This window comes from Meriones unguiculatus, chromosome 12, assembly GCF_030254825.1.
Source record: "Meriones unguiculatus strain TT.TT164.6M chromosome 12, Bangor_MerUng_6.1, whole genome shotgun sequence".
NCBI lineage: Eukaryota > Metazoa > Chordata > Mammalia > Rodentia > Muridae > Meriones > Meriones unguiculatus.
In genome coordinates this window covers 32,586,720-32,598,993 of record NC_083360.1, presented here as the reverse complement: position 1 = coordinate 32,598,993, position 12,274 = coordinate 32,586,720, and the positions used below count along the sequence as shown (strand labels likewise).

Here is a 12,274-nt window from a genome sequence, read left to right as displayed (position 1 = left end):
CAGGCAGGCTCTGGCTTGCCAGAAGGGCCCTTGCTCCACCTCAATAAAAACTGGCACAGACCAATCTGTAAGGGTGCCAATTAAGCCTGCTCTATGACTTCCAAAGTCATCAGGCTGACATAATTAGTAAGAAGTAGAGGGAATCGGCAACAACTGGTGTTCCAGATGTTTCTCCCTGAGCTTAGCTCAAATCATTTGCTCCCCTAACAGGAAGCCAATGCCCACAGGATGCCAAAGAGCATAACTCCTGACTCATCTGGCCTACATACTGAGCAGATTGAGGCTAGGTGGGAAGCTCCAGCCTCAGGTTAGAGCTGATAATCACATGGAAAAGAAGAGGAAGATTGGGGATTTCTCTCTCCAGCCACCAGGGATTTAGCTTGTGTCCTTTCTCTCTCCTGACCAACTTTCAGTTGCAGAGAGACTATTAGACAGGTTGATCTTCCCTCGAAAGATGGAAAGGTAACATCACTCCTCCCCCCAACCTTCCCTGCTTAGAACCGCTGGTCTTTCTGGGGTTACACTGCCCAGCTAAGTCTTGGGCCAACCCAGAACTAATGCTGCCAGGGCCTCTGTCTGTGCCTGTGCCACCCACAGGTTCATTCATGGGCTAGTTGCTTTCTTGCCTTTGGCTAGTGCTCAAGAGCAGACAGGGAACACTTCAGTCACACTAAGGTTTGCTACAGAGCAGGCTGAATGACAAGACAAAAAAGTGGACAGCACAGGGAACTCTGGGTTCAACCCCTGGCTTTTCTCCTAACAACCTGAAAAAGAAAGGCTAATATTTGTTTCACATCAATCTGTATGACAGTGGCCATCTCTAAGTTCACTTTCAGTTTTCTGACTTGGAATATCTCTCAGTGGATGCATCATTCAATTAATAAATACTGAGCATTTACTACACTGCAGACCCGAGGATAAAAAGGTGAAAAAACCTGGCTGGTCTAGCTCTAGGCTAATCAGACTAATGACAACATGCTCTTAATCTTTCCTGGCCATTCTTGTTAGCCTCCTACACTGCTAGGGTGTAAGAAGTGCTGAGGAAGCAAGGGAAGGTGATGGCCAGCAGATTGCTGTTAGTTACCTCCAGTTTTACCTCTCTGCCAACTGATTTCCCACTGGGGGTGAAGGGTCACAATGATGGATGATGAATTAAGCTGGTCCTAACCTGGGATTCTGACATCCTGGATCCAAGTTCTAGTTCTGCTGTAATATGCTCTGTGATCTCAAGCAAGTTTTTGCTTCTCTGGCCTCTGTTTTGTCTTCTATACAAAGGTTATACTGGTTGATCTCTCTCTTTCTCTCTGTCTCTTTCATTTTTCCTTTTCTTTTTTCTACCCCCCCCCCATCCCTGCCAAGACAGGGTCTCTCTGTGTAGCACTGGCTGTTTTGGAACTTGCTCTGCAAACCAGGCTGGCCTCGAACTCACAGAGATCTGCCTGCCTCGGCCTCTGCCTCCCCAAGTGCTGGGATTACAGGCGTATGGTCAACCTCCTAAGATCTGTTCCTGATCAGTCCACAATTTTATGATATACTTCAGTCTAGTACACAATAGACACCAGATTGAAGAGGCTTCTGATTTCTTTCCTGTTCCCACAGTCCTTGGCAACTACCAAAACTGACCTGTGCTGGGACAACCTTTGGCCCAGGATGTCTGAAATGGACCTTTACTCTGGAGACAGAGTCCCCATCACCTCCGCTGCAGGCCATTTGTGTAATGTTTCACTTCTCTGGGATAGCACATGGACTCCTAGCCCGCAACCACGAGACTAGGTTCAGGGTGGTTACCCTGAAACCTCCCACAACTTCCCCTCTTATGGCCTTGGGCAGGGACTTACTTTTGGCTTTTTTAGAACCACAGTATAAAGTAAACATAGAAGAGCCAAGCTTTCTGATTCCAGAGACTCTGCTAACCAACAAGCTGAAAAAAAACAAGGCAGGGAGACAGAAGTAGATCTAGGATCTCACTTTAGCCTTGGCCTCAGAGACGCCAGAGATTTAGAGGACATCTGTAGAGCCGTATCCCAGGTCTGCAGCTGGAGGTGGAGAAGATAGACATCTGGCTGCCTAGTTGGGGATGGGAGCCAAAGGGAGTTGCTCCCACTGGGCGTCTCTTCCCACAAATACCAGAGGTACGCCCTAATTTTTCTCTTCATTTTCAGACCCTTAGAAAGAGAAAGAAAACTATTTCTTGGGCTACCACTTGTTACCAGGCATGGTGCTTAATGTTTTCATATATCCAGTTTTCATTTTTCTCTGTAGCAATAGATATAGGCATTACTTTTGCCCTTGAAAAAAACAGGCTAGGGACTCAAGATCTACCCAAGGTCACACAGTCAGCAAGTATGATCACTAAGCGTGGCCCTTTCTCATTCTATCACATAACCCTGAAACCTGTTTAAATATCCAATAACTATGAAATAATTTTTATGCTTTAAAATTTACCAGCAAATCTGAGCTGTTGCTTCCAAGACCCCACAAATAAGACTGAGAATTCCTTCCCACTCCCCCAAGATCTCACCCCTCCCAGGCCCCTAATCCCTGATGACTATGCCCCAACTGAAACACACCCTAAATCCTCTCCAGGTTTCCACAAGCTCATACCAGGGAAACTAGGACAAAGTCAGAGTGAAGGGTGAGAATGAGCAGTTCCGGTTCTGAACTGGACTAGGCTTAGCCTAATGTGAGCAAGTATGGAGGGGCTGGAAGAGACAGAGCTAGTAAGTAGGAGGAAACTCCATCTAGGTCAGAGGCCTGGATTTGTAAATTTTTCCTCCTGAGGAGGAGGAGGAGGAGGTCTGGTGAGTAAGAGACTCTTGGGGTGCGGAGAGATATTTTGGAAGTGACATTTATATGGGACAGCTTTACGGAGTGGGTTTCTTAAGACAGTTAAACACTTCTGTAAGTCACAAGAATAGCTGGGGACATCCTGCACAGTCACAACCAGTCAGAGGAGAGGGAGGATATATTCTGGAGTAGGGCTTCCCTGGTGACTGGAAGGCCCTGTCTCTATGGGAAGGAGGTTTGTCAGTTCTAGTCACATACCACAAGACAGCTGGGATGTAAGTGGGCTCTAGAGGCCCGAGGGGACCACCAGATTGCACCTTCAGTCTCTGGGAGGACTGGCTTCTGAAAGGGGTTCTACGGGGCAGAAGGCTGCAGGCCAGCCTGCTCATCTTGGAGGGAAGGTGATACTCCACTGCCTCACCTTTCTCTAATGGCCAGTGGGGTGCCTGGGTGCTCAAGGGTGGAATGCTACGTGAGTGGGGCCCCTGCTGTCCCCTCCTACTCCTGTCCCAGATCTGGATTTGGGAAGGAAGTGTATATCCACAGCAGCCTGGGAGTCTATTGGCTCCCTGTACTGATCAAGCTGACAGAGGAGACTAGAGGTAAGGTGCTGTCACCCTAGAACTACTAGGAAAGGGGAGTGTCTGCCCACCTGTTGCCTATGACAATAGGCAAAGCTGACTTTTGGCAGAGGGTGTGTGTGAGAGACAGACACTCTCTGACCTTTCCGCGATGGAAAGAAACTGTCGGTGACCAGATGGGGTTGTCTGGGAGGGAGCTGGCCAGTGTCAATCCTTGTGAGGTCCGTGTGTCTGGCTGTAAGGGTTAGTGTGACCTGGAATGGGGTGGGGCCGGCCGGGAGTCCTGAAGTCTAAGATTTAGTGGGGTGGGGTGGGGGGGAATTCTGTGGTGGTGAGGCAAGGATTCTGTGGGGTAAGCGGGGGTGGGGGGAGAAGAGCTGTGGGGAAAGTATGGGACGGTCATCTATGCGCCACGTCAGGGGGTGGCAAAGCCTGGGTGACCTGGTGAGCCTAGGAGCTGGTGTTGGTGGCTATACCCCAGTCGGGAAGGCACTGTGGGTCCTCCTTGAATCCCTTGGATTGGTCGGTCTCTGGGGTGGGGAGGACCGGCACGGGGACTGGGAGGAAGGGGATGGTCTGTCTGTCCGTAGGTAGGAAGTAGACTGCCGCTTGGGGCGCGTCTGTGGGGATGAGGTAGTGGAGACACGTTGGTGGGTCAGGCCCACGCCTGCGCTGGTCCCGCGCCCGGCCCAGACCCCAGTGCTACTCACGCGCCCTCGGCGCCCTGCGAACCCACGATGAAGCCGAACTTGTCGATGCGACGCTCGGCGAAGCCGTTGGCCTCCGAGTCGGAGCCGAGCGAGCTCAGCTCGTCGGCGGTGGCGGCGTCGGGGCCCTGGGCCAGGCTCTCCCGGGTCCCCGACAGGCTCCCGCCCGTTGCGGGCGCGCGCGGCCCATTCTCTCTGCTGCTTTTCGCCATCCCGGCCGCGCCCGCCACCACAGCGCCAGCGGCCACCTCAGCCGTCTCAGCCTCCTGGCCTCCGCCGACGCTGCCGACGCCCCGCCCACGCGCCGCGCCCATTGGCTGCCGCAAAGCTGGGGGCGGCCCCCGGAGAGCTCCCACCACGCGCCCAATGGACGCCGAGGGTCCCGGGCTCCGCCCCTCCTCCAGCCCGGCGCCAACTGGATCGACGTGAGGGGGCAGGACAACCGTCACCGGGGACCCGCCTGCCCTGGCTGCCAATCACGAAAACTCACCTGGACTAGCTCTTCTGGCTTTTCCGGGTTGGCCCGGGGCTGGCGTGTCACCTGCTGCGGCTCTCAAGCAGAAGGCTCAGGACTTCCTCGGAGGCTGTGCTCGCCTGTGCCTCCCTGGGCCCGGTCCTTGCGAAACGGTCGTGGGTGGGGCTGCTTTGCCCGTTCGTTTTGAAGAACAGGGATGAGACGCTAGTGGGTTTAGGGATCTGAACCATCTTGCTGCTCTGCTTAGGGGCTGGTGGGAGACCCGGTAAGAATGATACCGACCTAAGTAAGCTCTTCTTTCCTATGTAATCTTTTTCCTTCCCAACACCTTTTTTGGTGAGGGTTGATTGTGTTGTTTTTTGAAATAGAGTCTCCAAAGTGGCTTTGAACTTACTATGTAGCCCAGGGCTCTGCTCAGTCTCCTAAGTGCTGGCGTTCCAGGTGTGGGCTACCGTGCCTGACTCCCCAATGGTTTTATTGATATACGATTAACACGACACAAATTCATCTATTTAAAGTATATACTTCCTAAGTCTGAATCCTATTTAAATAAAAATGTAAAATAACCCAAGCATGATAACACATACCTGTAGTCTCAGCACTCAGGGCCGACTGAGCTACAAATAAAGGCCTTATCTCAAATAAATAGCACAATACTATGGTTCTTAGCATCCTTTCAGAGTTGTGCAAACATCGTAATCCAATTTTAGAACATTTTTATTCCGCAAAGAAACTCCTATTCAGTAAAGGTTGTTTCCAGTCCTCCCTCACCGTCTCTGGCAACCACTATTCTACTTTGTGCCTATAGATTTGCTTTTTCTAGACATTTCAATTATCTGTGGTTATCAATGACTTTGTGTCTCTAGGTTTTTGTTTGTTTAAGAAGGGGCCGTGTCTTGCTTGTGATACAGACTGTCCTTAAGCTTTTTTATTATTGCTTCCAAGGTACATCAACATTTGAATATTTACTGGTGCTTTATTCTTTCCATGGCTGAATTATATTCCATTGTGTAGACATATACACGTTTATACTCTAATCAGTGAAAATCATTTGAATGTTTTTTTTTTCTTTTCTCTCTATTAGGAATAATGTTGTTTGACCAAGTAGCATATTATTTTCATTTCATTTTTCTTAGGTAGAATTTCCTAGGAGGAGAATTTCTTTTTTTTTTTTTTTTTTTTTTTTTTGAGACAGGGTTTTGCTGTGCAAACTTGGCTGTCCTGGACTGCTTTGTAGACCAGTCTGGGCTCGAACTTACAGAGATCTGGCTGCCTCTGCCTCCCTGAGTGCTGGTATTACAGGCTTGCTCTGCGCCAGGCTGGGTTTTAATGGTAACTCTGGTTAACCTAAAAAGACTGTGTGTGCAGAGGTCAGACAGCTTTAGCAGTCATTTCCTCCACCTCTGGGTATCAAACTTATGTCATCACATTTAGAGCATGGGCCTTTCCCTCTTGAGCCATCATGATGGCCCATTTAACCTTCTGAGTAACTGACAGATTACCTTCCAAATTGGTTGTGCCATCTCTTGTAAACTTTTGGTAATTTTGTATATGCACTATTTTACAGGTAGGTAAACTGAGGTTCTGTGAAGTCAGTTGCCTAAGGATCCAGATTACTTTACGGCAGTCTTAGGACTTGATCCCAGCTCTCACAATATGTTTGTATTTGAATTGGGCCAATTTTACTCTTGCGATCTCAACCCCAGCATCCTACTTCTGACCCTGAAGATTGTCAACTCTTAGGATGGTTCCTCATTTGCTCAGTATTCCATAGTTTACCACAGTGTCATTTGACACTCCCTAGATAACTAAAGGGGAAGACAGGCTGCAGAGGGTCTGAGAAAGGGGTTTAGGCTAGAATGACTCACAAGCCATTTCCTTGATGCCATGAGACCTGATATTCTGGAAGACCTGGAACCTACATTCCAACTGCTTCTGGTTTTCCACACAGAAAGCAATAACAGACATGGGAGCAGGCACGGGCCACTATCCTCTTAAGTTATGTCCGGGTGGACATTCTCCTTTCCAATGGCTGAACGTAGAATCCCAGGAGGCACAAAGTGCCTACCCCAGGGAAGGAGAGAGGAACCAGATGTAACTGGAGTGGATAGTGGAGCGGCCACGCTTGACCTCATAATCCTGGTCCTAAGGTTCTGTTTCCCAAACACATTACCAGTCAGCCCTGAAAGGGCAAATATACACACTGCACTATTTTTTTTTTTTAATTTTTTTTTTTTTGTTGTGGCAAAATACCTGACAAAAGCAATTAGGGAGGAGGTTCATTTATTTTATTTTTTTAAAGATTTATTTATTTATTATATATACAGTATTCTGTCTGCATGTATACCTGCACATCAGAAGAGAACATCAGATCTCATTGTAGATGGTTGTGAGCCACCATGTGGTTGCTGGGAATTGAACTCAGGACCTTTGGAAGAGCCGTCAGTGCTCTTAACCTCTGAGCCATCTCTCCAGTCCAAGGTTCATTTATTTTGTGTCATAATTTGAGGGTACAATCCATCATTGTGATAGGTTAGCTTGTTCTCTTGTGCGTGTGTGTGTGTGTTTGTATGTGTGTCTGTCTGTCTCTCTCCGAGTCTCACTATGTCACCCTTGGGATTCAAGGCCTGTGCCACCTTTTTCCAGTTTTATTTCATCCTGAACCTCAAGCCCTTGGAATGATGCCCCCCAACCCACCCCCAGTAGGTCTTCCCTCTTCAGTTCAACCTTTTTGGAAACAACCTCACAGATACACCCAGAGGTGTGTCTCCTAAACAAAACTCCAAACCCCATCCAAACTGACAGTGTAAATTAACCATTGCACAGATACCCAGAAATCTCAGGGCAGGGGTACCTAGCTTTCAGAAACAGGACAGACTTCAGTGGATGAGCACGAGCTAGGTCAGTTCTGAGGCTTTCCCCCCCTTGAGCTAGGGTCCGTTACCTAGGCTACCCTCTGACTCCTGGGATCAAACGATTGTCCTGCCTAATCAAGTTCAAGTAGTTGGGACCAGGCATGCACTACTGTGCCTAGCTTCTTTTAGACTATTTCCTCATTAGTAAAATGAAATCCTAGAAAACAAAACAAAAACTTTTTGAGACTTTAGTGTTGTTCTTAAGCATTTGGTTCATGAAAATTCCCAGCAAGCAGTGGGCAGAAGTGCTAGCACTAAGGTTCACAACTGTCTTGTTCTCCACCGCCTACAACTGTAGCAGCAGGGTTAACAGCTTAATCCAAGACACACAGATTGTTTCATGGCTGTCCTAAATAAATTACTGGATGTCCTTGTGCAAAATTATTTGAGAACACCATTTTTCTCTTTTGAAAAAAAAATATGGATGTCAGACGGGCCTTTTATCTCAGCATTCGGGAGGCAGAGGCAGAAGGATCTCTGTGAGTTCAGGCCAGCCTGTTCTACAAAGCGAACCCAGACAGGATACACAGAGAAACTGTCTCAAAAAAAAAAAAAAAAAAAAAAAAAAGGATATCAGTAATTACTTGGTGAACTCCTGTGCTTTGATTCTAAAGCCTTCAGAACAACATAGGTACCCTGTTAGGGTGTCAGGGTGTGTATAGGAGTTCACAGATGCATGTGAAAAGCCACATGTTAATGTCCAGCATCCCTCAACTACACCCCACCTTATTTTCTGAAATAGTCTCTCAGTGAACTCACTAATTCAGTTAGACTGTCTGGACAGTCTGCTCCAGGGATCTTCTGTCTCTGCCTTCCTGGCGCTGAGAGAATGTGACGAGATCTCCGGGTTTCTAGGGTGTAGACACCCCAACTTAAGCTTGCATGTTTGTTTGGTTGGCACTCTCACACGGAGCCACCTCTTTGCCTCCCAATGGTAACGTGTGTGTGTGTAGTATTATGCGTGTGCAGTTGCCCTCAGCGGCGGTTGTGACCCACCTGAGACGGCTCCTGGCAACTGAACCAGCAGCCTCGGAAAGGCAGCACTGTGAGCAGTGTGTACTTGTGAGGTGGAGCTGACACGGCCGCTTTATCCATTAACTCGCGGGGCAAGGCAGGCCTACAGGAAGCATTCCGTCCTGGATTTGAGAGCGGTGCGCGCAAGGCCCCGCCCTCCCCAAGGCCCTAGGTGCAGTTAATAGAGGGAGGCATATTCTTAGTGGTGCGGCCACTGGTTAAGTTGCCCTTGATAAAATACACAACCCAAATTAAGTGCAAATGGACACACGCACGCGTGCATGCGTGTGCACACACACGAGGAGGGAACTTGTTGGAAAGAAGTGTTTGCTGGGAGAAGGAAGGGATAAGGATAATGGAGGGCTTATCCAAAGTGCTCCCCTTTGGCCATTCACACCAGCTCAAGAGGCAGGGAGACTCCCTTTGTAAACTTTGTAAACCCTCAAGGCAGGAAAGTGGACAGACCCCACCCCCAGACTTCCCTAGCGGCCCTAATTTTTTTTTTTTTTTTTTTTTTAAGGACTCTGTAATTCCCTGCCTGTGCTCAAACCAACCTACCAGAAAAATCTGACCAATCCCTGTGCTCCCCCAAGCTCAGGACTTGAAAGTCCACCAACCCTCACCCTGGAAATTTCTACCAACTAAGAAATCTTTTTTTTTTTTTAAAGATTTATTTATTTTATGTATACGAGTGTTCTATCTGCATTTACACCTGCCAGAAGAGGGAATCAGTTCACAGTATAGATGGTTGTGAGCCACCATGTGGTTGCTGAAAATTGAACTCATGACCTTTGGAAGAGCAGACAGTGCTCTTAACCACTGAGCCATCTCTCCAGCCCCCACTAAGAAATCTTATACAAGCCCTGCCTGCTGTTCAGTCGGTTCCCCATTCTTCTCTGGGGGCGCAGAGACAGCCACCCTTGGATTTGCCCCTCCCAATAAATGTCTTTTATGAGATTTGCTGTCTGGTGTGACTGCCAAGAAGGGAAGAACAGCAGAGCAAGGCTGAGGCTCCTGAGCTGGGGAGAAGCTGTTACACTGTAGCACTCCATCTCAGACAGGGATGTCCTCCCTCAAGGCTGCAACCCCTCTGCTGAGAAGGCTGCCTCTCAAAGCTGTGTGGTTCCTGGGACCCCACGTCTCAGAACACCCTTCCGTGGGGACACTGTCCTGCCTCAGAGCTGTGTGGTTCCTGTTCCCGGGCTCCTGAGTGACTCAACACCTTTCCATCCAAGCAGGAACTCCCAACAGTGTATGTATGTATGTACTGTTATCACAGTGTAACTTTTTTAAATGAAACAAAATCTTAAAAAACACTTTTTAAAACTGAAAAAAAAAATGTTGGATAAGTAAGTACTTTTTAAACTTGCAAGGTTGTGGGACGTGCATTGCCAGAAAACAATCTTGGTCTCCGGCCACCAAAGGCTCTGTGGTCAATGAGCATCCAATGAATGTGAGCCAGGACAGGCATTCATTCAGGAGTTCTGGGAACTGTTAACTCCACAGAGTGTGCGGATCAAAGGGCCCATTCACTTGCACTCGGCCCAGCCACATTCCTGGCCTCATGTCACAGCCTCAGCACAGAGGCACTGTGGGGTCTGCCAGTCTGCAGAGGCATATGCCCTGACACAATGCCATGTTCCTAATGCCAAAAAGGAGCTCTTGGGCATGGGATTCTCCGAGGCTTCCTGATGCCCTCCCTTCCTGATGTTCCTCCAGAGGATTCTTGAGCTGCCCAATCAGTGCCTAGCAAAGAGCTTCAGGCCCCTAAACCAAGAAAGCCCACCAGCAAGTCAGAATTTGCACTAGTCCCTAGGCAAACAACTGGCAACCAGGTGAGAAGCAAATGTCACACAGGGTGTAGAATGGCATGGCATCAACAATGTCAAATGTGAGGGCCTAGCAGTCTGTAATGGAGCCACGTGACCGGTGCTGCAGAGGAGCTGCCTAAACTAAGCCTAGGATTCAAGAGGAAAGGTGGAGTAGGTTGAGGACTAGGATTCTGCTTCTGTGATTCTCAGACTGTTTTTCCTGAGACCTGAATCACATCTAGGGACTGAAAAAGAAAAGGTACTGGGAACTCTCAGATCTCTGAGCATGTGTGATCCTCAAAAGAAAATCACTTTGTTTACAGCTCACCAAGCTCTCACTTCCCTCCCTCTGAATACCCAGTAGCACCTGTGCCTCTGTAATAGCACAATTCCAAAAATAATGACCTACATTAGGACCTCACTTAGTAACCAAGACTGGGCATATGTTTTGCACATACTCTTCATCTCGGAACCAGGGCATGTCAGTTGGCCTCAGTACCTCAAAGAATAAGCACACAGTGCTTGAAAAAGAAGTGTCAGGCCTGATGGCACAGGCCTTTAATCCCAGCACTTGGGATGCAGAGGCAGGCGGATCTCTCTGTATATTCAAAGGCCAGCTATTTCCACAAAGAAATAAAAGCACAGAAATTGTAAACTTAGATCAGCACATGGACTTGGCACAATTAACTACATGCATTGTAAAGAACTTTGCTCACACTAGAGGAAGCACCTACCACTGTGCCCATCAGGTAATGTGCGATTCTGGGCCTAAAAAAAACCTACTACGCCATGTATTATGGTCCTTGTTCTATGGGATACTGCATGCAAGTGGGTCCCAATGCTTTAAAAAATGTGTGTATCTGTGTAAAGGAGTGCCATGGCAACTGTGGAGATGAGAAGCTAACCATGGGTGTCAGCCCTTCCTGACAACGAGAGAGAATGTTTTTCTTGTTCACTGGCCTACTTCGGAGGATTCTGGTTTAGTCTTCCAGCTCCTTGTGCACAAGGGTTTCAGTGGCTTGTTCTAGTGGCTTTTACATGGATTCTTGCACTATAAGCACTTTCTTCACTGAGCCACCTCCCCAGCCCATAATACTTTTTAGAAGAAATAATTGAAAGACATGATGGCAGCAAAAATTTATATACAAACACCAAGACTGCTAAGACCTCAGAGCTCCATAGCACTGTGGAGTGGGCACAGTTGGTTAAGAAACAGATCTTGAAGTGCGAGGGCTGCTGCAGTGAGCATAACTGTGTTTGGATGGCAGCGCGTGCCCCAAGCTCGGCCTCCCTGCAGCCCGCCAGTTTGAGCCCAGCCCTTGGCCCCAGCAGCAGCACCATGTTCAAGTGGAACACCTACATCAACACTGTCATGGCGGATGGGACCTGTCAGAACTCGGCCATCGTGGGCTACAAGGACTCTCTCCATGTGGGCCGTCGTTCCGGGAAGACGGCATCAAGCCAGCTGATGGTGTCCTGGTAGGCAGACAGGTTAAGTTTTTTTTTTTAATGGGCTGACACTTGGGGGCCAGAAATGTATGATCCAGGACTCACGGCTGCAGGACGGGGAGTTTACACTGGATCTTAGTACCAAGAGCACCGGAGGAGCCCCCACCTTCAACATCACGGTCACCATGACTGTCAAGATGCTAGTCCTGCTGACGGGCAAAGGTGTCCACAGTGGTTTGATCAACAAGAAATGTTACGAATGGCCTCTCACCTATGGCGCTCCCAGTACTGACCTCATCTGCTCCCCCACCCCCCTCAGCTTTTGCACCCCTTCTTTCCATATACACACAAACCATTATTTTTGGGTCATTACCATGTTTCCCTTATTGCTGCCAAAATCACATGGGCAGGGGGCAGGGGCTGGATGGACAGATAACCCCCCCTACCCGTACCCCTCCTGTGTGTGTTTGGAAAATTCTTTCCTTTTGGGTTGTCTTTTCCTGAATGAAAAAAAAAAAAAAAAAAAAAAAAAAAC

General features: G+C 48.4%; 1 protein-coding gene and 1 pseudogene across 1 annotated transcript in view; one reads left to right on the top strand and one right to left on the bottom strand.

Annotated features, from left to right (window-relative positions):
* Nucleotides 1–4,364, bottom strand: part of Tbc1d10a (TBC1 domain family member 10A) — a 30,305-nt gene extending 25,941 nt beyond the window's left edge. Inside the window, exon 1 of the mRNA XM_021652371.2 lies at nt 4,079–4,364. Within this exon, the coding sequence (XP_021508046.1) occupies nt 4,079–4,287 (209 nt within the window). The 5' untranslated portion in view covers nt 4,288–4,364. The remainder of the gene's footprint in view (nt 1–4,078) is intronic.
* LOC132646807 (profilin-1-like) lies at nt 1,783–12,273 on the top strand (annotated as a pseudogene).
* Nucleotide 12,274: the final 1 nt, after the last annotated feature.